The 27,904-nt window shown below is 37.3% G+C and overlaps 4 protein-coding genes across 5 annotated transcripts in view; 2 read left to right on the top strand and 2 right to left on the bottom strand.

Annotated features, from left to right (window-relative positions):
- Positions 1-399: 399 nt before the first annotated feature.
- LOC149725803 (uncharacterized) lies at positions 400-7,440 on the bottom strand. The gene is made up of 2 exons (XM_089891446.1): positions 7,027-7,440; positions 400-6,868 (listed from the first exon to the last, which is right to left on the bottom strand). Exon 2 carries the CDS (start codon positions 6,494-6,496, stop codon positions 818-820), a length of 5,679 nt encoding a protein of 1,892 aa, XP_089747572.1. The 5' UTR covers positions 6,497-6,868; positions 7,027-7,440; the 3' UTR covers positions 400-817.
- On the top strand, positions 7,437-18,825 carry LOC149725802 (1-phosphatidylinositol 4,5-bisphosphate phosphodiesterase zeta-1-like). Of its 2 annotated transcripts, XM_089891461.1 has the most exons (18): positions 7,437-7,676; positions 8,604-8,765; positions 9,740-9,959; positions 10,456-10,582; positions 11,643-11,792; positions 12,676-12,840; positions 13,249-13,361; positions 13,525-13,602; positions 13,987-14,134; positions 14,518-14,620; positions 15,239-15,345; positions 15,669-15,812; positions 16,144-16,286; positions 16,623-16,756; positions 17,011-17,181; positions 17,276-17,380; positions 17,921-18,058; positions 18,425-18,825. In XM_089891461.1, exons 1-18 carry the CDS (start codon positions 7,490-7,492, stop codon positions 18,559-18,561), a joined length of 2,532 nt encoding a protein of 843 aa, XP_089747587.1. In that variant the 5' UTR covers positions 7,437-7,489; the 3' UTR covers positions 18,562-18,825. The 2 variants fall into 2 exon arrangements, with proteins under 2 accessions (XP_089747587.1, XP_089747588.1); XM_089891462.1 differs by lacking the exon at positions 12,676-12,840.
- Positions 18,826-19,066: 241 nt separating this feature from the next.
- Positions 19,067-27,904, bottom strand: part of LOC149725799 (prolow-density lipoprotein receptor-related protein 1-like) — a 64,027-nt gene continuing 55,189 nt past the window's right edge. The window contains exons 81-86 of the mRNA XM_089891429.1: positions 27,519-27,603; positions 27,069-27,264; positions 26,353-26,639; positions 25,399-26,000; positions 19,874-20,060; positions 19,067-19,598 (exon numbers count right to left, since the gene is read on the bottom strand). Coding sequence (XP_089747555.1) covers positions 19,431-19,598; positions 19,874-20,060; positions 25,399-26,000; positions 26,353-26,639; positions 27,069-27,264; positions 27,519-27,603 — 1,525 coding nt within the window. The 3' untranslated portion in view covers positions 19,067-19,430. The remainder of the gene's footprint in view (positions 19,599-19,873; positions 20,061-25,398; positions 26,001-26,352; positions 26,640-27,068; positions 27,265-27,518; positions 27,604-27,904) is intronic.
- On the top strand, positions 20,168-22,641 carry LOC149725801 (uncharacterized). Its single transcript, XM_089891501.1, has 2 exons — positions 20,168-22,262; positions 22,405-22,641. The coding sequence occupies exons 1-2, from the start codon at positions 20,484-20,486 to the stop codon at positions 22,624-22,626; spliced, it is 2,001 nt and encodes a 666-aa protein (XP_089747627.1). The 5' UTR covers positions 20,168-20,483; the 3' UTR covers positions 22,627-22,641.

The following is a 27,904-nucleotide window of genomic DNA, read 5'->3' as shown; positions in this document are numbered from 1 at the left end:
TTTTACTATACAGACTCTGCCTATATCTATTGTAGCAGTCGGGATTTGCTATGTGCAAACCACGCAGCCTGATATGCACCGACCCTACACTAGGTCACTAGGATTTCCGCACTTAAGCGAACGCGACGCCTCACAATGCCTTCTTCCGGTTCTCCCAATAAACACACAAATTGCAAAGCGACGGTTCTCTGTTAAATGAATGAAATGAATGAATATCACTTAACAGAAGAGGTGAAACTAATAAGGTAGTACGGTATATAAACAGTTCACATAGGAAAACAACATTAGCACCAAATTAGGCTTAATTAACACGTTTGAGGTAACCAATGAATAATAGTACACGTACCAACTTGTTAGGCGATCAGGCGGAATGAAATCCACAATAATGATTACACAATGTCCAAACAAGCAATGTACTTTAACTTAAATCACTGTAAATAGCATCACAATAATCACTTTTATATAAAGAGGTAAACTTAATTAGTACATCACTAATACTGCACATAAAAACTACTTAATTGCTTCAGCTTATGGCTAGTACGTGGCTATAACGCAATACTGTCAAATACGGTTTCCTAATATCCAGACATTACTGATAACACAACGTGGTTCATAACAAAGAACTGCCCACGTGACTGGGTAACCATGACGATAAGCATAAAATGGATACGAGTAAGGATGATGCATGCAGCGTAACTAAATGACGTATGAATGACGTGAAGAATGGATGAAAGTATAATAACTCGCTGTAACATTCCCCCCACGATGTGCGAACGCACATCTAACAACAACAAACAGCGAGGTTTATACAGAAAGATCAATGTTCATCATCTCCGACCTCTCGTACCGCCTCTTGAATCAAACATAGTTTGGCAATCGGCCGTTTAAATGTCCCATGACTGGTTTTCACCATCGCACTTCGAACCAGACCACTCTTATCTGGGAACGTCTCGATCACTCGACCCATCGACCATCTTCCCCTCGGTAGCAAATTGTCCACTAGTAGAACAATATCATCGTTCTCGAAATTTCGTTTCGTATTTGTCCATTTTTGACGTATCTGCAATGTCGGCAGATATTCTTTAACCCAACGTGTCCAAAACTGGTCAGCCAAGTATTGCACTTGACGCCAATGACGTTTAATGTAGTTGTCCTTTTTGTCGAAAACACCAGGTGGTGCTATATCACAATGCCTTGTCAATAGCAAGTGATTTGGTGTCAATGGCTCCTCACCCTCTGGATCCATTGTAATCGGTGTTAATGGCCTCGAATTGAGAATTGCTTCTATCTCGACCATTACAGTTGAAAGTGTTTCGTCTGTAGTTGTTTGACCCAACATGAATGAGCTGAGTATTCTTCTCACTGATCGAATCATTCGCTCCCAAACTCCTCCAAAATGACTCGCTGTAGGTGGATTGAATGACCACTCGATGTCCTTCTGTCTCAAATACTCATTGATTTGAGATTGATCCAGCTGCTTCAATGATTCTTTCAGTACTCGATTGGCACCCACGAAATTTGTACCATTGTCGCTGAAAATCTTCTTTGGCTTTCCTCGTCGACCAATAAATCTTCTTAGAGCGTCGATAAATGAATCTGTAGAAAGAGAATGTGCTATTTCGATATGAACAGCACGCACTGCTAAACAGGTAAAGATGCACCCGTATCTCTTGACTTCGCTTCGTCCTTGCTTAACCATCAGTGGACCGAAATAATCCACACCAACATAAGAAAACACTGGTTCATTTGCTGAAATTCTCTCAATTGGTAGATTCGCCATCATTTGTTGTCCAACCTTTGAATTACGACGACGACAGAAAATACATTGTCCCAACACTCGTCTCACTGCACCTCCTCCTCTTATGATCCAATACTTCTGTCGTAGAGACGTCCAGGTAAAACTCATGCCAGAATGCTGAACTGTGCCGTGATGATCTGAAGATCGATGCAGACGACCCCCAACACGTAGAACACCATCAATCAAAACTGGATTCAACTTTCTCAGACTTCCTTTTGAATCCTTTCTCTGCGACTCATCCGCGATGATATCTTCAAACTCTGATAATTGTACATGTTTGATTATGGCTTTTTCTGCTTCTTCCATCTCTGTAACACTGAGCGGTGTAGTAGCCACTTTGTTCCTGTCTCGCACGAACATCTGGAATCTCCGCAGCCACGCTACAGCTTTCTTCAGTCTCTTCCATGACGAATACCGAAGAAAGAAATTGCTCCAAAAATCCTGTCCTGTCTTCTTGACTTGAACAGCTGCAATCTTTGCTTCTTTGCATACAAAATCCTCAGGTAGATCACTGGAATTCCACTCCGGTTTTGGCCAGCTCTCCTCTTCCTGGGATAAAAACTGTGGTCCAACAAACCATCTCTCACTCCTGATGATCGCTGACACTCTCAATCCCCGTGACGCATCATCAGCAGGATTGAGTGTAGTAGGTACATACTTCCATTGAGATGTACTTGATCCTTCTTCAATCTTCGCTAACCTGTTTGCAACAAAAACTGGAAAACGTTTTGTTGAGTTATTAATACTTCGTAACACTGCTGTAGAGTCCGTCCAGAAAACTGACTTCCGGACTTCAAAATCCAACTCCTTTTTGAGCACTTGATCCATCTTCACAGCTAGTGTCGCTGCTGTTAATTCTAACCTTGGTATAGAAACAGACTTCAATGGAGCGAGCCTTGCCTTTGCATACAAGAGTCGACACCAAACCTTTCCTTCTTTATCCGTGATCCTCACATAGGAAACAGTCCCATAGCCTTTTGATGAGGCATCAGAAAAATGATGTAGATCATATCCAACAATTTTCGAACAATAATTCAGCTTCAAACATCTTTCGATCCGAAGAGAGGCAAGTCCAGGTAACTCTGTGATCCACTGTTGCCACCTCGTTGCCAAATCCTCTGGAATTTCTTCGTCCCAGCCGAGCTTCTGCTTACATAGTTCCTGCAATATCATACGAGCATACAAAACCACTGGCGCCACAAATCCAAGTGGATCAAACAGTGAACTCACAACCGACAGAATTCCTCTTCTTGTAATCGGCTTCTTCTTCACTGATACATCGAACTGAAACACATCCGTAGTGTGATCCCAACTGACTCCAAGTACACGTTCCAAATGACTTGTTTCTGAGAACTTCTTCACAGTATGTTCCTCCGGAACAGAATCCAAAACTTCTTCTTTGTTGCTCAACCACTTCTTCAGCGTAAATCCTCCACGCTTCAGTAACTCTCGTAGTTGATTGACCAACCTCTTTGCTTGACTGACTGTTGGCATGGACTTTAAACAATCGTCCACATAAAAATTGCGATGAACTGTAGATACAGTTTCTTCGTCGAAGTCTACAGCATTGTCATCTGCTGTTCTTCTTAAACAGTAATTAGCACAACATGGAGATGAGGTTGCTCCAAATAGATGCACCAACATTTTGTGATCCACTGGCTCCTTAGACATATCCCCTCCAGGCCACCAAATGAATCTCAAGTAATCCGTGTCTTCCGACTTCACCTTAACTTGATGAAACATGGCTTCCACATCAGCAACCAACGCGACTGGTTCCTGACGAAAACGTAACAGAACACCAACTAAGCTGTTCATTAGATCCGGTCCCTGCAGCAATTGATCATTCAACGACGTACCTCTATACTTTGCTGCACAATCGAACACCACTCTGACTTTCCCTGGCTTCTGCGGATGCAGAACTGGATGATGAGGTAGATACCACGATCCTTTCGCGTCATCTTCTTCCTCTGTAATTTGCTGAGCATAACCACTCTTCACATACCCGTTCATCGTCTGTGAATACTTCTCTCTCAGATTGCTGTCGTTCCTCAATCGACGTTGCAAGTAACTCAACCTTTGCACTGCCTGTTGACGATTATTAGGTAAACTTGGCGATCCCACACACCATGGTAAACTTAATTGATAATGACCATCTTTGAACTTCGCTGACTCATCCAGCATCTTCAATGCGTATTTGTCTTCTTTTGATAAACCAACACCAGAGTCGAGACCTGAATTCTTAAACTCTGTCTCCCACATCTTCTTCACTTGCTCATGTAAAGCATCTTTACACAGAGACACACGATTCACGCTAATATGCCACATCCTCTCCTTGTCAGGGTGAGTAGAAGCATTTCCAAACAACGACCAACCAAGAACTGACCTGACTGCACTTGGCTCTCCGTCCTCCCCATGTATCCATTGTTCATCCACGAACACTTCTGGTACATTTGCTCCGATTAGTAGCAGAACTTCTTCCACCGCTGGCTTAACGAACTTAATTTCCCGTAGATGATGCCAATCCCTCTCGCACTTGTTCGGGGTAACTGGTAGATCATCGATAACAATGACTTCTTGTAGGCTTATGGCTTCTCTTCCATCCAGAGCTCTAACTGACAAACTTATACGAGAACCATTATTATTTTGGGTTTCCCCTTGCACAGTTGAAAGTGTAAACTTAATCTTGTCCCCTTTTACACCCAATGTATCCACTAACTTCTGAGTGCACATAGTTGCATTAGAACCAGAATCCAAAAATGCATAAGTTTCAATCTCCTGACCATTATTGCCAGTAACTTTAACAGGGACTATATTCATGTAGACCTGTTGACCAACCTTCTTATCAACTTCTGTCTTCGCTGCAAATGACGTTGAAGTTACTACCGGCCTCTCCTTCTGCTGCGGCTTGAACTCCTCTCTTTGATTTGGTTGAAACCCTGTAGTAGGTCTCCTCTCCTTCTGATAAATGTGTAGTAGTGTGTGATGACGTTTCGTACAATTCGACACGTTGCACGGTCTTGCCATGTTGCATCTTCCTCGGCAACTTTTCTGTAGGCAAGAAAAACAAAGACCTTCTTTCCGTACAATATTTAGTCGCTCATCAACTGACTTGTTCGCAAACAGTTTGCAGTTGTTAATTCTATGCTGTCCTTCACACAACAGACATGTATATTGATTAACGTTACCGTATCTCGGCGGTTGCATCGGCCTTTCCACTGCAGATACCGACGACACATGTGTTGACACTCTAGAATCTCTCTGCGGCGGCTTCACGTTGCTCCTTTGCCACCCTTGTTTCTTCGTACCCAACGTTCGACAGAACATCGTACTCTCCATCGTTGCTTCAAACTTAACCAACTCCACCAGATGTTGAAACTGGGGTTGCTCTCCCCTCAGTTCACGATCACCGGCGATTCGACTCCACTTGTTTTGTATCTGTGGAGGTAAACGCTTGACTATGCTTACCAAATGCTCGAAGTTATTTATCTCCGACAAATAACCCATATGCGACAACGTAATTAGACACTCTTCCATGTCTTGAGCTGTCCTCTGTAGCCCCTCGACGTCTCCATCTCTCAAGAATGGACCTTGAGTTAACTTCTCCACATACGACCGAACGATCACGAACGAACGACCATACCTCTCGTGTAGAATCTGTCGGGCTTTCCGATATCCCGCTGTTGATTCCATCACAGAACAAAATGAAATACTGCGCTGTGCTTCTCCGGTACAGTATTGTATCAAATAGTTTAATCTTGCAGCATCGCTGTTCACACGACTTGCGATGTGCTCCTCGAAGACTTTTTGAAACCTCATGTAATCTACTGGATCACCAGAAAAACGTCTCAGTTCCGGTTTAGGCAGATCCATATAATCCTTTAACATCGTAGCTACATGCGCGAGATCACTGACCTGTTGTCTTTCACCATAAAATGTCTCTCCTCCTGGTTCATAGCTACTCTTCTGTTTTGCTGTTTGAGCAGGTAATTCCTCCTTCTTCAACTTCCGCTCCGTTGACGTCAACGGATCCAGGTAACTCCTATCTGGAACTTCATACCTTCTGTCTGAGTAATACAGGGTGTTCGTCTCTGGTTTATAAACCGGCGAAACTTCTGTCAGGTCTTCTGGCCTTTGCCGCGGCACGATACCAATTGCGGACCTTGTTTCCCATCTATCTTTAACATCAGCTGCCTGTATCTCATGTTCAATCTTCAATAGTTCCATCTTTCGCTTCAGAGCCAACTCCTCTGCTTCAGCTTTCTGCAGCTCTATCATCTGCTTCTTCTTCAGCAATGCCATCTCTCTTCTTACCCGACCTACTGCGCTACCTTGAGAACATCCACTTGATGCACAAGATAGCCCATCTACTGCTTCATCAGAAACATTAGATTTGACATTTCTTTTGTCTCTTCTTTCGACGCCCCGAATCCATGTATCCACACGATTCATGAATCCATCTAGGTCGACATCGACTCGATCTCTTTCTTGCGCTGCTTTCCTTTTTTCTTTACGCTTATTGAGCTTATTCACATACTCGCAATGTATGTGTTTGTACTCTTCATAAATTGTTTGTACATGCTTAACGTTCTTCTTTAACTTCCTCACATTTTTCGACTCTGACATCAACGCATCTGCTTCTTTATACAGATCGTACAAGTCGAACACCATATCATCTAACATTGTTTTTGTAATCATCATGTCCACTCTAGTTTTTCAACAACAAATTGAGGCTTGGCGCACGAAGCACTCAAAGTTGAAAAACTATCTTCTTTCTTCTTAACAACCAAATGAGGCTTGGCGCACGAAGCACTCACGGTTGTGAACTTTCTTCTCAACTACAAATGGGTCTTGGCGCACGAAGAACCCAATTTGAGAATTTTCTTCTCAACAGCAACAAAGTTGAGAACTTTCATGTAGCAGTCGGGATTTGCTATGTGCAAACCACGCAGCCTGATATGCACCGACCCTACACTAGGTCACTAGGATTTCCGCACTTAAGCGAACGCGACGCCTCACAATGCCTTCTTCCGGTTCTCCCAATAAACACACAAATTGCAAAGCGACGGTTCTCTGTTAAATGAATGAAATGAATGAATATCACTTAACAGAAGAGGTGAAACTAATAAGGTAGTACGGTATATAAACAGTTCACATAGGAAAACAACATTAGCACCAAATTAGGCTTAATTAACACGTTTGAGGTAACCAATGAATAATAGTACACGTACCAACTTGTTAGGCGATCAGGCGGAATGAAATCCACAATAATGATTACACAATGTCCAAACAAGCAATGTACTTTAACTTAAATCACTGTAAATAGCATCACAATAATCACTTTTATATAAAGAGGTAAACTTAATTAGTACATCACTAATACTGCACATAAAAACTACTTAATTGCTTCAGCTTATGGCTAGTACGTGGCTATAACGCAATACTGTCAAATACGGTTTCCTAATATCCAGACATTACTGATAACACAACGTGGTTCATAACAAAGAACTGCCCACGTGACTGGGTAACCATGACGATAAGCATAAAATGGATACGAGTAAGGATGATGCATGCAGCGTAACTAAATGACGTATGAATGACGTGAAGAATGGATGAAAGTATAATAACTCGCTGTAACATCTATAGAAGTACGTCTTTAGTCTTTTGCAGGTTATAGAATCAAGCTATATTAGCATGGGAAATGAGACGGACAGTAAGAATGTCTCAGCGCTCGAATGCTTGGTCAAAAACGATACATTAAAAGCGTATAAATTGGGCAGTTTACAAAAGCCGCAGAGTATTCGTAAGACGCCTATAAGCCATCACAGAAACGTACCTACGAACCTACACAAAGCTATCTGTGCCAACGTGGAACTTACAGGTAATTAATGAATCAATGCCACTTATTTATCTTTGCGTGGCGAGGCATCTTGTACGTTGTAAAATATAACACATTAATGCTATTTTCGAAACGATAACTGTTTACAAAGCGTATGTAGATTGTGAACATTTATTTTAACTGCGAATTTAAGTTATAAGTTCCACAAATGAAATGTTCTGTATTAAGTTATCGTAATTTGAATAGTATTTTCTGTACAGCGAAACGTAGTTTGTTATAATAGGTAAAGTTTCGTTTCGTTTAAAAGCTATGAACGGGTTTTGAAACAGTCAAAACTTTTAACATGCGATAAACAATCTGTGCCAGCTAAAATACACAATGAGGTCTAAAGTCCCTGTAATTTTAAGCAAACAAAGTAAATGTATGCACACAAATGCAAAGGCGGCATTACTTTGATTTGGTTAATAGCTTAATTGATATATGGGCACGATTCGCACGAACACATAGAACTACTAACCCATATTGGTGTACCATATGATAACGAAGAATTTTGGTGTTTCTGTTCGTTTTACTTGACGTTTTTTATAATTATAACGAATTGTAAATCTTAAATACTGAGTTACAGGCCACTAGACAAAATACGTTTTACGTTTTGTTTTTAACACGGGTTTATATACCGTACGTTTTAACACGAAAAGATGCCAAAAGTCGAGCTATAAACGCACCCAAAATTTATTTTGTAATGCCCTTCAAAATGTTAAAGTAAAACAGTACAATGTAGTAGTTTAGCCTAGGCTGAGACAGCTTTTCATTCTCTTTTATCGTCCCATTTGGTAGAAAACAAAGAATTTTATAACTGTATCCTCACGATTCAAAAAGAGCGTTGTTAATTTTTAAAAAACACGATTTATTATGTGTTAACGGTATCCATCTCACACCACAGTACTTTATAACTTATTTCAATTGCAGAAATCTTTCAACGGCTACAATCTGGAGAACGATTTCTTCTTGTTCGTAAGAAACGGTGGTGGGTGCGACAAAAATACGTTAGGTGTAGGCTGGACGACGACTTCTTATACTTTCGTTACGTACCGGAAGGTGTATGTTGCGCTAGTAGAAGGGAACGAAAAGGTACGTGTTTACGTGTTCATCCTGTTTTAACAATTAACAACGGTATTTTAAACTCGCGGGGATATGGTTTTACAATTGGGTAAATATTCTTTGTTTTCTACCAAATGTGACGATAAAAATGAATAAAAACATGGCCCATCCAACTCTACTATAAACTGCCACATACGATAAAAATGTGTTTCATTCTGCATATGCATCGTGTAACTACTGCGAAACTTCGGGTACGAAAATATACGTGTGTTTCATTTATCAAAGATGTGACTAATATACAACCTTAGTATTTGTATTGAATATGCTTTTATACACGAAATGTAACTATGTGCTATACGTGACGTATGGCGTATAACGTTACACACAGCAATAAAGTGTTGAGAAGTTATATAGGTGTTTGCTGACAATAAAATATGATCAAGAAGTTTTAACGCGAAGAGAAACCAGTTACTAAGACGGTGGTTTAATTTACAGCGTTCTAAAAGTCACAAAACAGGTTCTAATGTAGTGTCTTTCAAAATCGCGAGGCGGAATGAGCAAAGTTTTCTAGTGTGAGCGGACAATAGACGGTAAACAAAAGGGGCGGCGCAATCGCGGTTAGATCTGCAAACAGTAGAGTTTAATTCTAATGTGTACAAAGCTTTCCAGTCCTATACAGACGATAATGAATGAATGAATTTGCCCGACGCTGTGACAAATCATTAGCGCTGGTTAGCGTCTGCCTCTAGCCAAAAGATAATGGGTTCGAGGCTCGACGCTGCTACCATTGAGCGTGTTTGTGCTAGAGCAATACACTTAATAGTAATTGCTTAAACCCAGTGGCCCTTACAAAGTTCGCTGTGTTGTAACTCGTTAGCAGGCACGAGGTTTATGAAACAGAACATCCATGTTGTAACGACCTCTTTTTTGTCTTACCACGCGAGGATAAATAACTTACATCCATTCTTTAATGGATAAATAATGACATCACTTTTACGTCACAGTCGACATACGTCATATCCGAATCGTCCGGACAGGAAATGCAATTGCTTCAACTAAAAAGGTCTCGGAGTCCCAGTGTTTTTCGATGGTGGTCGACAACTCTAACAGCGTGGTCCTTAATTTCGTGGCGCCGAGCGAAGAAACTGCCTCGAACTGGATTCTGGGTTTAAATTTACTGACACGACGAATAAAGAGTCTTACACCAAGACTACAACACGAGTTATATCCTTTGTTAATTCTATGTTGGCCATATTTAACAAGTAAATGTCACAGAACATGGGTTTCCGCTACAACAGGTGTCCGAAGGCGATTTATTTAGTTAGGAACAGGTTACAAACATTTTAACAAATAGGACCACGTCTGGACTCACCCGTCTAGTGATTATACCACTTTCGTAATGGGCCGATCCTGGCCTAAATCATAGGACCCATGGCGTGCCACGCTACGGTACCTCACACATATAGAATACATTTTCCAACGATATTCGCAACTTTCTTTTTATATATATATATATATATATTTCTAATGAATACTTCAACGTTGTTGCAGTTAGCTAAGCCCAATTACTCATATCGTCGCTTAAGAATCAAGTGTTACGAAATATGTAACAAAAAAACAATTCCAACAAATTGTGGCCTCTTCTATAAGATATATATTTCGCCTAAATGACATCATTAGCCTCTTATTCAATTATCATATTCCTTAACTCTTACTTTACGTTTGTATGGGAGTTATTTAACAGTTTCGATGCCGACAAAAACGGGTTCGTTACTTTCAAAGAAGCGAAGAAACTTCTACGCAAGAGCGGCGTGCCAGTAACAACGTATACAAGGCACCATTTTTTCGTAAGTACTGAAACTTTTAACTTGTTTACAATTGATTATAATCTAAAAGATTTTTAAATAAAGACTGTTTTAGTTTTCGAAAATACGTTTTGATATAATAACATTTAAACTTAAAGGGTCTGAAACGCAATAAAAAATCGTGTTTAATAAAATACGCGTAGTTAGATTTAGGTGACTTTTCGATTGTCACAAGTATTGACTTACGTATTTGTAGACAACGGCCAAGGCCCGAAACACGAAAAACTTGTATTAATTGGGAAATGCTTGGACTTGAAAAAGTAGTATGCCTCGATCGTGTATTCGTATATTTTACAACGGCGTGTAGAGTTCATAGAGGTACTGTTGTATCATTCCACAACAATAACGTTTGAGTTTCCTAGTGTGAGCGAACAGTGTAAAACGCGTTCGTAATTCGCAGTGTGCCGTTCGCAGTGTAAAAACGCGTTCTTAATCAGACGGTAACTGATTCGAAACCCGACGCTGTCACAGTTGTAGGCGTGTAGGCTATGTCCTTGGGCAAGACAAAACGACAATCGTTATTAAACAGGTGTTCTGTTTCATACACCTCATGTCAGCTTACAAGTTATCACAAATGTAACGTTTTTCACAACACGTTTGTGCTTCCCACCCAATAAGTGCGTAGGCGATTTATTTGCAGTGTTGTCAGGTATTTTTCTTTTGTACACAACTCCCTTAAATCACGACATGTTTTCTCTGATACCACCTCGTCATTTTAAACACTGGGACTCTAAATCTACATTAAAATGAAGGCAAACAATATGTTTGCTGAGCACACAGTAAAAGCTGTTTTGCTGAAGGACATTTGATATTAATTTTTAAGATGTATCGAAAACAAGAAACACAATGTTTTTATCCTAGAACACATACGCCCCCAACACTAAATCTAAGACATTCATTTATAGCAAAAAAAGAACCCTTTTCCAATCACCCACAAAGCACATACTTGGTAACTCACAAGCAGGCACGAGGTGGATTAAACAGAACACCCTGAAAACAAAAGTTTTCTGCAACATTCATTAAAAATAAACATTTTTAACAGAAACGTGCAGAAGACACCTTACAAGACTTCAGTGCATTCACTGGGTTTTATGAATTTATGACGAAACGCGCCGAAATCTCGAAATTGTTTCAAGAAATATCAGCAGACAAGTTGGCAATTACTAGCAGGGAGCTTTACAAGTTTCTGCAGGTTTAAATTTATTTATAAATACTATAATACCTTGGTCTGACATTAATTTATAGCAGGGGTATTTCAGATTGTTTAGGTCGACAAAAACAGACAAAAATCAAGCCCAACCAATTGTATATAACATATATATATATTTTGCCTAAATGGCATCGTCAATCTTTCATTCAAATAAAATATGAGTCCATTTTTCTTTATAAAAACTTGATAGAGTTAAAAACCATACATTAAACAGTGAACCACAAAAATGCATACTTATAATAACTTGCAAATGGGCATAAGGTGTATAAAGTAGAGCCACTATATATGATACAGCACAATATACCACCAAAGTTATAACTCTAAATTAACCTACCATGCAAGAATAAAATATTATGTTATGGAATTCAACATTTTGATATCTTTAAATTTAAGACACTTGGCGTATAGGCCACATCTATTACCACGATATAAAAAGTTGGGTAGTAAATTATGGAGCTAAGAGTCATAAAAGTTTACAGTGTGAATGAAGGTACAATAAAACCTACACCTGTTTTCATTTGGCAGTAAAAATGTGCTTTAAAGTTTTAAAAGGGAGGAAAATTGTGTTTTGCATAACAGCTTAGTGGACTTTACACTAAAGATGGCTCAATTTGTTGATTTATACCTAAATCCTAGATCTCTGTTGTGGGACCTCACCAATGTAAAATAGATTAACGCATAATATATATATAACATTTAAGCAATTTTTAACTCACTTTTTACAGTAAAACTGGAAAAATGGGCAATTTATGCTAAAATCTCAGGTCATTGCTGTAGGAACTTTTGTATGGAAAACCAATGTATAGAATTACTATTAACCAGCCCATATGAAATCTAGTTTTAACAAATCCTTGCCTTGATAAAGAAAACACAGAAAGACACCGATGTAACAGAAGGTGACTGTGAGCAAATAATTGAAGATTATGAGGTGGAGGACGTGTCCAGACACGCCCACCAAATGTCACCACGTGGATTTTCTCTATTTCTCAATTCCAACTATTCAGCAATATTTAACTGGCGACATGATAAGGTAGAAATTATGTAGTACTGTGGGGTAAGATGGGACACCTTTAGCACATATTAACCGAATATTCTGATCGTGTTTTAAACAAAAAATAGCTCTCTCTCTATCTCTTTCTTGGAGTCTAAGTCACTCCAGTAGAAATACTAGGTTTTGTTTCGTGCCAATACCTCAGTCTCAGTCAATTTGGATGGGAGTATAAAGCATAGATATTAAACAGAACACCTGTGTTATAACTGTGGCTTTGCCTGCGACGCAAGGATAAACAAGATACATTCATACATTCGTTTGCGGGCACAAGGTGTACGTAACAAAACACCTGTGTTATAACGATTGTTGTTGCCCAACCAAGCGAGGATAAATAAGTTACATTCATTCATTTAAACAAGCACCAAATAATTTGACTTATTTTATCAGGTATACCAGGACATGAAGCAGCCTTTATCTCATTACTTCATTGCTTCCTCACACAATACATATTTAACTGGAGATCAAATAAAAGACCCTAGCAGCACAGATGCTTACATGAAGTAAGAAAGTATCAATTTAATGTTTTATATAAGTTCATTTTTTTTCCATTAGAAGTCTAGTTTGGACTAAATTGGACATAAATGGTTTTTTCGACTGTCTGTGACCACTTTTTTGTTCTTCCAATTAATTGTAAATAAGTAATTTTTACCTGTGTTTTTCCAGTGCCTTGCTAAAGGGTTGTAGATGTGTGGAACTTGACTGTTGGGATGGACCAGATGGTGATCCTGTTATATATCATGGGTAATATACTGTTTTAATATATTATTTTAAAATAATTAGGACTATAGCTACAGTTATAGCTAAAGTTTGTTTTCCCAAGGGATACCTAAAGGGAGCACCCTACCGCAATAGCTCGAGCTAACTCAGTCAAATAATTGCTTCAACATAACAGAGTTTTTTATTTATCTCTTTAAAAATATTGCTCTTTGAGAATTTTTTATTGATTTCTTCGAATGCACAAATGGAGAGATTTATTTAATTAGCAAATAGTAGAAATTTAGCAGCAAAATGACAGAAATATAAAAGCTATTGTTATAACAGAATACTAACTAACAAATGCATGTAGCAGCTCTGTATTTAAAATATTATAATTTTTTTGAACGTATATATTATTTTTATGAACAGGTACACACTTACTTCAAAGTTAAAGTTTAAAGATGTTGTTCAAGTGATTGGGAAATATGCATTTGAAGTTTCAGACTACCCTCTTATATTGAGCATTGAGAATCACTGCAGTGTTGCACAACAGGAAAAGATGGCGTTCTACCTAAAGGTAGGAAATTTAAATTTGGAAACACTGTAGGGGATTTAAAGTTTAAATGTAGAAACACTGTAATGGTTTGTATAGTGGGGCCAATTGTGACAAACAGAACTTCATTCATATAGAATCTTTTATACAGTGTGTATTATATGCTAATGGTATCCATCTAACACTGCAGTGTTTTATATTGTTTCTACTAACTGTCATATGATCGAATTGTATATAACTGCTCGACTCTAAACAAGCGTTGTTATTTGATTTAAACATGATTAGGAAATACAAAATATTATGTGCTAATTGCATCCATTTAACACCAAAGTATTATGTTTCTACTAACTGTAATAAGGTTTTACTAATTATATAAACATTTTATTTTTTTTCCACCATGAATGCAGGGAATTCTTGGTAGTGAACTTCTAACTATGCCAGTCATCAGTAATGGGAAAGAAAGTGTCTTGCCTTCACCACATGCTCTTATGGGAAAGATACTACTGAAAGGTAAATCATATTTATAATTTAGATCATTTTGCTTATTGTGTATGAAAGGTGTATGAAACAGAACACCTGTGTTATAATGAATGCCGTTGCCCCGCCACTCTACGATGAATAAGTTACATTCATTCATCTACTACATACTTTCAGAGTGTACTATTCAGTTGCTAAATCCATTCTTGCATTATAACAATCATGGTTGCTCTGCCCTACATGACAAAATTTATTAAATAATTTAGTCCGGCGCCGTGGCGCATTGGTTAGTGCGCCTGCCTGTAACCATTAGGTAATGGGTTCAAGGCTCGTCGCTGTGGGCGTACGTGTCCTTAGGCAAGACACTTAACGACAATTGCTTCAACCCAGTGGCACTAATGGGTTGTCCAAATTATCAGACATACATAAAAAAATGAAAAAATCCAAAAAAAAAATAATCACCCACAAAGTAACATACATGGCAACTCGTAAGCTGGCACGAGGTGTTAAACCCGTGTGATAACGACTGTCGTTTTCCGGCCACGCGAGGATAAAGTAAGTTACATTTATTCATTCATTCATAATAAATGAGTTGCATTCATTCATACATACCACATGTAGAACTTGTAAATAATACAAACAATATTGAAGGTAAAAAGCTTCCCCCTCGATGCCATTATGAAGCTGATGATGTTAGTTTGGAAGATGAAGCAGCTGATATTAAAACACAACAAGATGAAAAGATGTTTACGTATAAGGTGAGGGGGTGCTTGACAGTGAGCATGAGGTGGTAGATGTATCATGTGTGTCTGATGAATTAGAAGACACTCATGTTGTAACTCGACAGTGAGCATGAGGTGTATGAATACACTAGGTGTGTCCGGTGTATAAGAAGAACCTATGTTATATCTTGACAGTGAGCATGGGGTGTATAAATACACCATGTGTGTCTGATGTATAAGAAGACACCCATGTTATAACTCGACAGTGAGCATAAGGTGTATGAATACACCATGTGTGACTGGTGTACACCCATGTTACAACCCAACAGTGAACATAAGGTCTAATATAATACTTACAGTTTACAGCATTATCGGAAAGTTCAAGTGACATGACCAGCTTTGAAGAAAAACCTGTTTCACGCATGACTAGTTTTTCACGTGATGCTGCAACAAAATCATCATTTTCTGGATCGTCAAACAGATCATCACAAAAGCAAGATGATGTGAGTTTTTCATATGATAACAGTGGATTTTTTTCACATAAAGTTAATATGACCCTATTTACTGCAAAATTAAAAAAATTGTAAGTGAAAAATTTAATGTGAACAAATGTCCAATATTGAAACACAGTAATTTTTAATTCCCTTTTTATAAGTAATTGGTTTGGTACTTGGAAAAGCAATAAGTTACTTAGTATTATATTCACAGCTACACGATTTACTGCTTTTGTATTTACTTTTCAATCATTAAATACATTTCAATTATTTCTCTGGTGTAATACGCTTAAGACTTGCGTCAGGAGTGACTCACTTTAATCTTTCTCTTTACTTACAGGTTACAAAACACAAACTAGCTCTGGCATTATCTGATCTGGTGATTTATTGTAAAAGTGTGAAGTTTAAATCTCTGACGTCTAACCTGTGCAAACCATATCGATTTTCCGAGATGTCTTCTTTTACTGAGGCTAAGGCTAACAGGTGGGAATGAATGTAACTTGTTAAATGTATGACTGACAATTTAAACAATTCATAAGGGTAGGTTGGAAACTTGGAAATAGGTTGGAACTTGGAATATTAAAGAAAAAGTACATGAATACACTACATTATAAATGAATGTAACTTATTTATCCTTATATGGCAGGAAAACAGCTACTATACTACATGCCAACAATGGTAGCAGCGTCAAACATTTAAGCCCTAAGCATTCTGCTATAGGCATGCTAACTACTGTGTCTGTACATCTGTCAGTGTAAATACTATAAATTATAAAGTAAACACTTAATCCAGGCATATTATTCTCACTACCTTTTACAGGCTTGCTAAGCACAAGCAGAAAGATACAATTGATTATCATAAGCTACAGCTAAGTAGAACTTATCCTGCTGGTACAAGGACTGATTCAAGTAACTATGATCCTCAGCCTTTATGGAATGCTGGGTTTCAGATAGGTAAGTTGTTTGTAAGGTGTATGAATACACAATGCGTGTCTGGTGCATAAGAAGACACCCATGCTATAACTGAACAGTGAGCATAAGGTGTATGAATACACCATGTGTGTCTGGTGCATAAGAAGACACCCATGCTATAACTGAACAGTGAGCATAAGGTGTATGAACACACCATGTGTGTCTGGTGCATAAGAAGGCATCCATGTTATAACTTGACAGTGAGCATGAGGTGTATAACGCAATTAATTCTCCAGTTGCGTTGAACTACCAAACACGGGGGGAAGAAATGGAAATATACGACGGGAAGTTTCGGCAAAATGGAGGATGTGGTTACATCCTTAAACCTCCGGATCAGAGAGGAGTAGAAGAAGAGGAAGTTGCAAAAACAATGAAGTTGAAGATCATCAGTGGACAGAGGTTGACTGGTGAGTAGGAATTGTTCCAAGCAAGCAATTCATCTTAATAAACAACTATGTTTATCTTGTGACAATTTTTTCTACAATCGGCCTTTTACACCAGGTCGAACATCAAACTATGACGACACTTCTCTTCAAGTTGAAGTTTCAACATCCGGTGACCAAAGTGATGTAAACAGATGTGTAACTAAGTTTGATAAGAACAGTGGTGAGTTCATAATTGTAGGGTCGTTTATATTAACTGTGGGCATGGGTGTATAAGAAGACACCTATGTTATAACTTGACAGTGAGCATGAGGTGTATGAATACACCATGTGTGTCTGGTGTTTAAGGGGACACCCATGTTATAACTTGACAGTGAGCATGAGGTGTATGAATACACCATGTGTGTCTGGTGTTTAAGGGGACACCCATGTTATAACTTGACAGTGAGCATGAGGTGTATGAATACACCATCTGTGTCTGGTGTTTAAGGAGACACCCATGTTATAACTTAACAGTAAGCATGAGGTGTATAAGTAGACACCTTGTTTGTTTGGTGTATAAGAAGACACCCATGTTATACTTTGACAGTGAGCATGAGGTGTATGAATACACCATGCGTGTCTGGTGTTTAGGGAGACACCCATGTTATAACTGGACAGTGAGCATAAGTTGTTTCATTGAAATGTTGCAAGAAAAGTAGTATTTAATACTACAGCACATACACACATATATGTAGCAATGTAATGCATCTTAATTCCCCAGGATTTGATCCAAAATGGAATGATGAGTTTATTTGTTTCATCACCAAACCTGAGCTTGCAATGGTTAGGTTTGTAGTGAAGACTCAAACACATGAGAAGATTGGACAAAACTCAATACCTTTCAACAGTATTGCGCAAGGTATGTACTGTATGATATGTGAGCAGCTATTTAAGCTTGGTGTACAGATAAGAGTAAAATGGCTGCAGAATGTACTGTTCAATGTTGTTACCATTGTGGGCATATGTGTCTTTGGGAAAAACACTTAACGACAATTGCTCCAATTCAAAAGTATCTGAAAAAATAGAAAATGTTTTACTACTTATTAAACATAAAGTAAATATGAAAATTTTACCTGAATGAATGTAACTTATTTATCCTTGCATGGCGGGGCATTGGCAATTTTACAACAACGGTGTTTCGTTTTTTACACCTTATGTCTGCTTACAAGTTACCACTTTTGTAACTTTGTGGGTGATTCCATTTTCACTTTATCTTTTTACTCAGGATACCGCCATATACCAATGCTTGATCGCTCCGGTGCAAGAATCACAAGTGCTTCAATCTTCGTTTACATTGAAATAAATAATGCAGTGGTCAGACATCATAATCCAGGCAAGGTAAAAATGGACAAAGCTGGCTGAAGTTTAAAAAAAGGACCAGAAAACGACGAATAGTTTTTCAAGAAATGATGGATACTGTTTTAAGTCAAGGAGAGTTGGGATTTTGAAGGCAAAAAAATCATATAGGTTCAAGCTGTGAAAACTAATTTTCTACTTGTTATAATTGTTCAGAGACTATTTAATAGCAGCGCTATCTTATATAAAATTTGTTCGGTTTACTTTTTTTTCGATTTAAGAATTCCTAATATTTTGTTTGTAATAAAAATACAGTGAAACTGAAAAAAATTGTTGAAATATATATTAATTTGGGCTATCGGCCAACTCTGGCTTAAATTCCAGGTTCCCTGGCATGTCTTGCTACAGGACTTTAACCTATGTCCGACTAAAACAGAACCATTAGCGACCAGTTGTGTTTTAGTAGGCCCCTGAAAGACTTGAGTCTAAAAGCAGCCTGGGTGTTGGGATAAAGGGCCAAATTTGGCCTAAATCCTTTGACAAGGACATCACCCACTTAGAACAGAAGATATTTACGAAACAAAACACTGTTTTATTTTCAAGTTTGTTTGTTAAAAAGTGCAGTAAGATAGATACTGCATTTGGTCTTTTAAAAAATGATTGAAAAAATATTTAAGTTTATAAAAAGGCACCGAAAGGGTTTTAAAAATTTCCTACAAAAGTAAAAACGTCGTAAAAATGAGATGTGTAAGCGCATCAGGACTTTTAGCCAGGTAAAACAAGAACTAAAATACCCGAGAATGCATAGTATGTTAACGATAGCACCGTGGCTGTTACATCATAACCAGCATATGTCACCAACACTTGTGATGTCATAACCTGCTCTGTGACACGTCACATGTACGCTTGTGAAGTCATAATCACTGCCTATGATGTCACACAGAAGGTGCTGTTTTTGGATTTTTTTCACTTTTTTCATCTTCTTTATGAGGAGGGTCCGAGTCTTCAGAAAGATGTTGCCCTCTTAGAAGCAGAGCTTGCTCAGAAGTTTCATCTTCAAGATTCTTAGAGTAAAATATCCGGTCAAAAGAGCCTCCAATGTCCTGTGAAAAATATTTGTTTATTTTTGGTAAATTTCTATTCTATATGGGTAAGTTCCGAAGACAGACAGGAAAGTAAAGTGTCCGCTAATATTTAAAATACAGACTGCAACACAGCCATTTTTCTTTCTTAACTTAATAAATCGCTGCATATAATCTTAAAAAAATCAGAAAAAACACTAAATTTACACACACATATTTTATCATAAAAAGGCACCAAAATACTTAAAAATTTCCAACAAAAGTAAAAATGTGATGTTTAGTTTTGAAACTGTCACCTCATTCATAGCTGTTTCAGTTGTTTCAGTTTCTGGTGACGTTATATCACCGTTGGTGGTTCCCCCATTCGATGATGTCATCAGTGATGTCATACTTCTATTATCATCAGTTTCCAAGGCAACAAGCTCGCTGTAAAGCAGTCTACCAACCGAAGTCTGTGATTGGTTCATTCGACTATGCTTGAATCTGGATTCGACCAATGGGAAGAAAGGTAAAAAATAAACCAAAAACACCAACAAAAAGTGATCAAACAGAATAAAATATAAATCAAAGCTTGAAAAATAAACCAAACAACAAAAAAAACTGTTAATCTCTCATTACTTCTAAAACCATTTTGTTGTCCCCTATAAAAAGCTGTATATATGTTGTCCCCTTTAAGTTGTATGTTTGTGTCCCCTTTAAACTCCTTAACTTTGTCCCCATTGTTTTTTGTATATATGTTTTCCATGTTTTATTTTATGAGTATATAACCTAAGCTTTGTGGGGTTTTTGAATCATTACAATTATGTGCAACTGGTGTCAACATCCTTTTGAAATGAGTGACCTTGAAACTTTCATGGTAGCAGAGGATGGTTATAACTTTTAAGTACTCTATTTATTAAGTTAATAATGGCACTTTCAAGAAGATCTCCACCAAAATTTGTTGAAAATGATTGCTATGTAGAATGGAGAAGGAAGATATCAATGTGGCAGTTAGTCTCTGATGTTAAAAAATCTGAGCAAGCAATCATTGTAAATCTTTATGCCTTAGAGGGGCATGTCAAGGCTCAGAGGGCCATCTCAAGTTTATCAACTGAAGAGCTGCATTGTGATGGTGGATTGAATATTCTTCTAAACAAATTGGATGAGGCTTTTAAAACAGAAAAAGTTGATGAAGCATACAGTGCCTATGTGAGGTTCAATACATTCTCAAGGTCATCTCTGTCTATCAATAACTACATACTTGAATTTGAACATTTGTATAGTAAAATATGTAGCCATGGGATGGAATTATCTGACGCAGTCTTAGCTTTCAAGTTAATGGATGGAGCCAATCTTAGTCATAGTGAACGCCAATTAGCACTCACGTTGGGTGCCGATTTAAAGCTCAAAACTATGAAGTCCTCTCTAAAAAGGGTTTTTGGGAATACTGAAGCTGTTTCATCAAATGTAAAGGAAGAAGTGTTTGAAAATCAATATATGAATAGGAAAAAGACTCCAGTGAATTGGAATAAAAAGGACACACAACGAAAACAGAATCCACGGAACAAGTTTGGTTATATAAGCAGATGCGCGATTTGTGACTCAAAATTGCATTGGGCTTCAACTTGCCCACATAAAGAGCACAATGTAATGTCTACGACATTGGAACCTGAAAATGTGGCAGTCACCCTACAGACAAACGATGACAAGATGGAAGTGTTGTCGAACGAGGCTGAAAACCACGCTGTGGTGGACACAGCATGCACTAAAACGGTATGTGGTCAAAAATGGTTCACAAAGTTTATAAAATCGCTTAAAAACGAAAACAAAATTAATGTTAAAACCTATCCAAGTAAAAGTTCCTTTGTATTTGGTGATGGAATGAAGGTCCTATCACACAGAGCAGCATGTATACCAGCTTGTATTGCTGGTGTTAAATGTCAAATTACGACTGAAATAGTTAATAAAAACATTCCCCTTCTCCTCAGTAAAACTTCTCTAAAAAAGGCTGAGACCCTAATTGATTTAAAAAATGACAAAGTTACAATGTTTGGGAATGATGTCAATATAAAGAATACAACAAGTGGACATTACTGTGTTTCCATTCACCCAGATTTGCCTGTGAACAATGAAGAAGTTAATTTACTTGAGCGAAATGAATCTACTGGAAATTTGAACAAGACATTAATAAAACTGCATAAGCAATTTGGTCATGCGTCTTGTGAAAATATGGAAAAATTATTAAAAAGTTCTGGAAAACTAACTCCAGAAATGTCCAAAATGATTCTAGGCATTGTTCAATCATGTAGTACGTGTCAAAAGTATAAAAAACCACCAGCTAGGCCTGCAGTTGGTTTGTCCTGGGGCTCAGATTTTAATGACACTGTCGCTATAGACCTGCATGAATTGGAACATAATATTTGGTATTTTCATATGATAGACACCTTTACTCGGTTCAGCAATGCTGTTGTAATACGTTCAAAGAGCGCAAGCATTATTGTAAAAGAGTTTTTGGTCAATTGGATTAGTTTGTTCGGTGCACCTAAAAATGTTTTTAGCGACAATGGACGAGAATTCAACAACAGTGAATTTCAAGATATGTGTCACAATTTCAGCATCACTGTCAGGACAACGGCGGCATATTCACCATGGAGCAATGGTGTCTGTGAAAGGCACAACTTAACACTCACAAATATGGTAAACAAGGTAAAATTCGAACAAAAGTGCAACTGGGAAACCGCTGTTGCTTGGAGTGTGTGTGCCAAAAATGCGTTCGTGAACCGGCTTGGCTTTAGTCCCCACCAGCTGGTATTTGGTAGAAATATTAACTTACCATCAACTCTTACAGATAATCAACCAGCACTTAATGGAGTATGTGAAAGCTTGGATGTTGGTGCACACTTGTCTGCGCTACATGCTGCTAGAAAAGCTTTCATCTCCGCAGAATCTTCTGAAAAAATTCGTAGAGCTCTCCGGAAACAAACTCGTCAGACTGGTAATGTTTTCGCTATTGGAGATGCAGTTTATTACAAGCGTGATGACTCTCCATTGTGGAGAGGGCCATACATAAAAATCAGCCATACATAAAAAAATGAAAAAAATTCCCAAAAAGTATGTGAAAGCTTGGAGTATGTGAAAGCTTGGATGTTGGTGCACACTTGTCTGCGCTACATGCTGCTAGAAAAGCTTTCATCTCCGCAGAATCTTCTGAAAAAATTCGTAGAGCTCTCCGGAAACAAACTCGTCAGACTGGTAATGTTTTCGCTATTGGAGATGCAGTTTATTACAAGCGTGATGACTCTCCATTGTGGAGAGGGCCTGTAAAAGTTTTGGGCCAAGATGGTCCTGTTGTTTTCCTTCGACATGGAGGTCAATATGTCAAGGTGCATAGTTGTAGGGTAACAAAAGTTAACGAGCCACATCTGGTATCGGATCTCGATACTAGGGATCAGACAAACAGGGTTACAGATGATTCGAACAAAGAAAGTGAATCTGATGACTCATCTAGTGATGACGATGAAGATCATTCAGAAATTCGTCAAGTTCCAGAATCAACGGTTACAACATTGAATCCACAAAAAGTAAGCTTACATCCTAAAGATAAAGTTAAATTTTTAAATGAAGAAGGGATTGAACATCAAGCAACAATATTGGGTAGAGCTGGAAAAGCCACGGGTAAATATAAAAATTCGTACAACATAGAATATGAGTCACCCAATGACCTGTATGGCAAACGTACATGGATTGATTTTTCGAAAGTAACCGGATTGGAACATGTTAATGATGAAACTAATGAACAAATTAATAATGAAACTACACCACAAACTGAAGAATCATTTGTAATAACCAGTGATATTTTTAGTGAAGCAAAAGAGAAAGAACTGTTAAGTTGGAGAGAAAATCAAGTGTTTCAAGAAGTAAAGAACCAAAACCAAAAGTGTGTATCTGTGCGTTGGGTTTGTACCATGAAGAAAAAAGGTGATGATATGGTACCCAAAGCAAGATTGGTTGCAAGAGGCTTCGAAGAGCAAAAACAAAATCTACAAAGAGAATCACCTACTTGTTCTAAAGAAGCTGTGAGAATAATGTTGAGCGTAGCAAAACAGATGAAATGGCGCATGAACAGCATTGATGTAAAGACAGCTTTCTTACAAGGTGAATTAGTTGATCGGGATATTTATTTGAAACCGCCCAATGAGGCCAATTGTCCACCAGATGTTGTTTGGAAGCTTCGCAAATGTGTATATGGGCTGGTCGATGCATCCCGTTTGTGGTATGAGAGAGTGCGACGTTTTATGATAGACGCTGGTGCGAAACCAAGTTCAGGAGATCAAGCAATGTTCATCTATCATATCAATAATGTTCTACAAGGTATGATGTGTGTTTATGTGGATGATATACTGTGGATAGGTAATGATCAATTTAAAACACTCGTGATTGAAAAACTATATAAAACATTTACCATTGGATCGGAAAGCAGCGAAAAATTTAAATATATCGGCTTAGAAATGAAAGAGACAATAGGACATATAACAGTAGATCAATCCTCTTACATAAAGTTGTTGGAACCTATTAATATTAGCGGTTGTCGTCGTGGCAACATGAATAGTGACGTCACAGCTGTTGAAAAGGAGTTGCTTCAAAGGAAAATTGGCCAACTTTTATGGGTAAGCTCACACACTAGACCGGATATATCGTTTGATGTCTGTGTTTTGGCTACAAATTTTAACAAGGCAACTGTAAAAGATATTGTACACTGCAACAAAGTTATTAGAAAGTTACATAACGAAGATCTGAAAATTAAGTTTATGTCTTTAGGTGACGTAGAGAAATTAAAACTTGTTGTGTATTCTGATGCAGCATTTGCCAATTTACATGACGGTGGTAGCCAAGGTGCTTTCCTAATATTTCTTGTTGGAGAAAACAAAAAATGTAACATTTTGTCTTGGCAGTCGAAGAGAATTAAAAGAGTGATTCGAAGTACATTGGCAGCAGAAGCATCTGCAGCATGTGATGCAGTTGAGGCTGCATATTATTTGTCATATATGATTACAGAGTTGTTCTATGGAAAAGGACATGGAACAAAATTACCAATTCACGCCATTACAGACAACAGATCATTGTACGATGCAGTTCATTCCAGGAAGGGGGTTGCTGACAAACGACTGCGAATTGACATTGCAGTCCTCAAAGAAATGATGGAAACAAATAAACTTTTATCAATGGAATGGGTTGAATCGAAAAAACAACTGGCTGATGCATTGACCAAACAAGGCGTTTCATCTATACCGTTGTTTAACGTTTTACGCTATGCATGTTTAACTTAAAAAAGAAAAAGAAAAAATATAATGAATTTGTTAATCTCTCATTACTTCTAAAACCATTTTGTTGTCCCCTATAAAAAGCTGTATATATGTTGTCCCCTTTAAGTTGTATGTTTGTGTCCCCTTTAAACTCCTTAACTTTGTCCCCATTGTTTTTTGTATATATGTTTTCCATGTTTTATTTTATGAGTATATAACCTAAGCTTTGTGGGGTTTTTGAATCATTACAATTATGTGCAACTGGTGTCAACATCCTTTTGAAATGAGTGACCTTGAAACTTTCAAAAACAATAAAAAAGTAAGTACTAAACAAAAAAAAACAATAAAATAAGTTTCAAAAAATTATAAAACAAATGAAAAAGGATAAAAAAATAATTAAACAAAAAAGCATAAGAATATAATTGAACAAAAAAAGATATGAAAAAATAATCAAACAAAATAAATAAAAAAAGAGAGAAAGAAAACAATAATAAACAAAAAATAAAACAGAAAATGGGCCAAATAAAACACTAACTTACCCAGACCATCTTGACCTTTTCTTCCACAAGAAGAAACCAACTACCATCACCACACATAAACACATGATAAGAACAACTAGTATTGTAGTAGTAGCAACTCCTGGCTGTTGGGAGGATGTTGCTCCAGTGCATAAACCATCACATATACAAACACCATTTTGGCAAGTTTTGTTGCCCCCACACTCAACACCATTGCATAATACATTGGTATCTATATGGTCCACATTAACGCAACGAAACTTTCCAGGCTTTGGAAACTTTTCGCCCGAAATTGGTTGGGCGAGACATATTTGATTTTTTGCGCAATTCTCGCACGAAATTTCGTACCGATGCCGTAACTCACTCAGTGCTGGTTTTGGAATTGAGTTGATTATTGAAAAAAGTGGTGTTCCTGGAGCATTGGGCAACACCCAGTCTAGCTTGTTTCTATTATCTGGTAGAAAAATAGGTTTTCCCGGTCTCACGCCTTGAGAGTGAAATTCCCATTCATGAAATGTACTTGTTATGGTATGTGCCATCTTGTGTATACGAAAAACACGGTTTGTATGGAATGTAGTTCCGTATATAAAGTCGCCAAACATAGAAATCTTTAATGGTTGGTGCTGTAGGGGAGGAAAAATATTTTTTTAGATATGTAAAAAAATATAAAAAAAAGTGAAAAAATTAAAAATTTTAAAAGCTTAAAAAGATGAAATTTGAAAAATTTTTAATTCTGAATATTATTCGTGCATATAATATATACTCAAAGTAGGCCCATTGGAGCAGCTTCTGTTAAGTGACTTGCCCAGGAACACAGTATCAGTATATCAGTAAATTAAATTACGTGACCTGCCCACAATGGTATCAGTATATCAGTAAATTATATTGCGAAATATAGTAATATATAAATACAGCACTTAAACAAAAAAATTTACAATAAAAAATAAACATTAAGCTTAAAAAACATATACAAACCTCTGAAAATTGTTTAATAAGTCTTCTATCTGATCCATCATATTTGCAACTAGAGATCGACATTTTCTTCCTATCAGCCCAATATACTCTGTTTGCTGTGTAGTCAACCGTAACACTGCTTGGCCAATCAGCATCATTCACTATGATGACATCATCAGGGCTTGTCCTTACCAGCCAACCAGCATTATTTACTTTAATGACATCATCAGTGCTTGAGCCATCCATGTTATAGCGCCTAATAGTGGCAGGTTTTTGGGTCGCTCCCCCATCAGCGACGAACATGTAACCTGGAAAAATATGAGTGAGAATTAAAACTTTAGTTATTATAAAAAACGTATTTTTTAATGTTTTTATTAGTTTTTAATGAATATCCTATACACCTTGTGCCTGTTTATGAGTTTCCACATAAGAATGAAAAAATAAACTGTAAAAGTAACATACATGGTAACTCATAAGCAGGCACGAGGTGTATGAAACAGAACACCCATGTTATAGCGACTGTCATTACCCGCCATGCGAGGATAAATAAGTTACATTCATTCATTCAAAATTTAACTTTTTTTGGAAAACGACAGTTGTTATAACACGGATGTTCTGTTTCATACACTATGTACCCACTTACGATTTATTACGTATGTAACTTATTTATCCATGCGTCGCAGGGCAACAACAGTCATTATAACAGGGCTGTAAAATAAAAAAAATACAATACTAACCTGTAAAAGGGCATAGTGCGACATCTAATGGCCAAGATACTGACCAATTAGCATGAGAATATAGAACATGTGACATCGCAGTTGGTATATGATATACATGCATGGTAGGAGGGTGCAGCTCAGTCCAATATAAAGTGGATGAAATCATATCTACTGATATTGAGCTTATACAAGAATTTGTGGGGAGTGATCCAATCTGTGTGAAAATAACATTAATCAGTGTGAATTTAAATACATAATTTCAATATAAATTTAATTTCTTCTTTAAATTACTTTTTTAGGTTAAATTTTGTGCAAATACCATTTTTAAATTATATATTTTTGTGTAAAATAATGTTTTTAAAATAGTTTAATTATTGTGTAAAATACATTTATAAATTAAGCATTTTCTATTGAATTTTACCTAAAACTAGGTACTGTATTTGTAAGTTTGCTTAAACTGAACTTTACCTTCTTAGTTAAATTGCTTTTATAACTCATGATAGAATTTTGTCTTTTGTCCAAAAAATAAACCGTGTCTCTTGCTGCTGTCATTCTGTAGTAAAACAATGAATGGTCAAATAAATGTAACTTATTTATTCTCGCATGGTGGTCATTGACAGTCGTTATAATACAGGTGCTCTGTTTCATACACCTTGTGCCCGCTTACGAGTTACCCTGTATGTAACTTTGTGGATGATTTTTTTTTATGTATAGCTGACAATTTAGGCAACCCATAAGGACACATATGCCTCTGCTACAGCAATATACAAAAATGCCTATGCTATAAACATAATTGTAACTTTCAAATTGTAACTTAAAATATGCCTATCGCTATAAACATTGTAACTTAAAAA

The sequence above is a fragment of the Ciona robusta genome, chromosome 13, assembly GCF_009617815.1.
Source record: "Ciona robusta chromosome 13, ASM961781v2".
Lineage (NCBI taxonomy): Eukaryota > Metazoa > Chordata > Ascidiacea > Phlebobranchia > Cionidae > Ciona > Ciona robusta.
Note: the sequence above shows the minus strand (reverse complement) of the source record. Positions and strands in the feature narration are given on the sequence as shown.

Bases quoted from the DNA above. Each gene is read 5' to 3' on its own strand.
- LOC149725803 (XM_089891446.1), bottom strand. From the start codon at position 6,496: ATGATGATTACAAAAACAATGTTAGATGATATGGTGTTCGACTTGTAC.
- LOC149725802 (XM_089891461.1), top strand. From the start codon at position 7,490: ATGGGAAATGAGACGGACAGTAAGAATGTCTCAGCGCTCGAATGCTTG. The intron at 13,362-13,524 runs GTAAGAAAGTAT...GTGTTTTTCCAG, and splicing joins AGCACAGATGCTTACATGAA to TGCCTTGCTAAAGGGTTGTA. The intron at 15,346-15,668 runs GTGAGGGGGTGC...TAATACTTACAG, and splicing joins AAAAGATGTTTACGTATAAG to TTTACAGCATTATCGGAAAG.
- LOC149725801 (XM_089891501.1), top strand. From the start codon at position 20,484: ATGGCACTTTCAAGAAGATCTCCACCAAAATTTGTTGAAAATGATTGC. The intron at 22,263-22,404 runs GTAAAATTCGAA...CAACTCTTACAG, and splicing joins TCACAAATATGGTAAACAAG to ATAATCAACCAGCACTTAAT.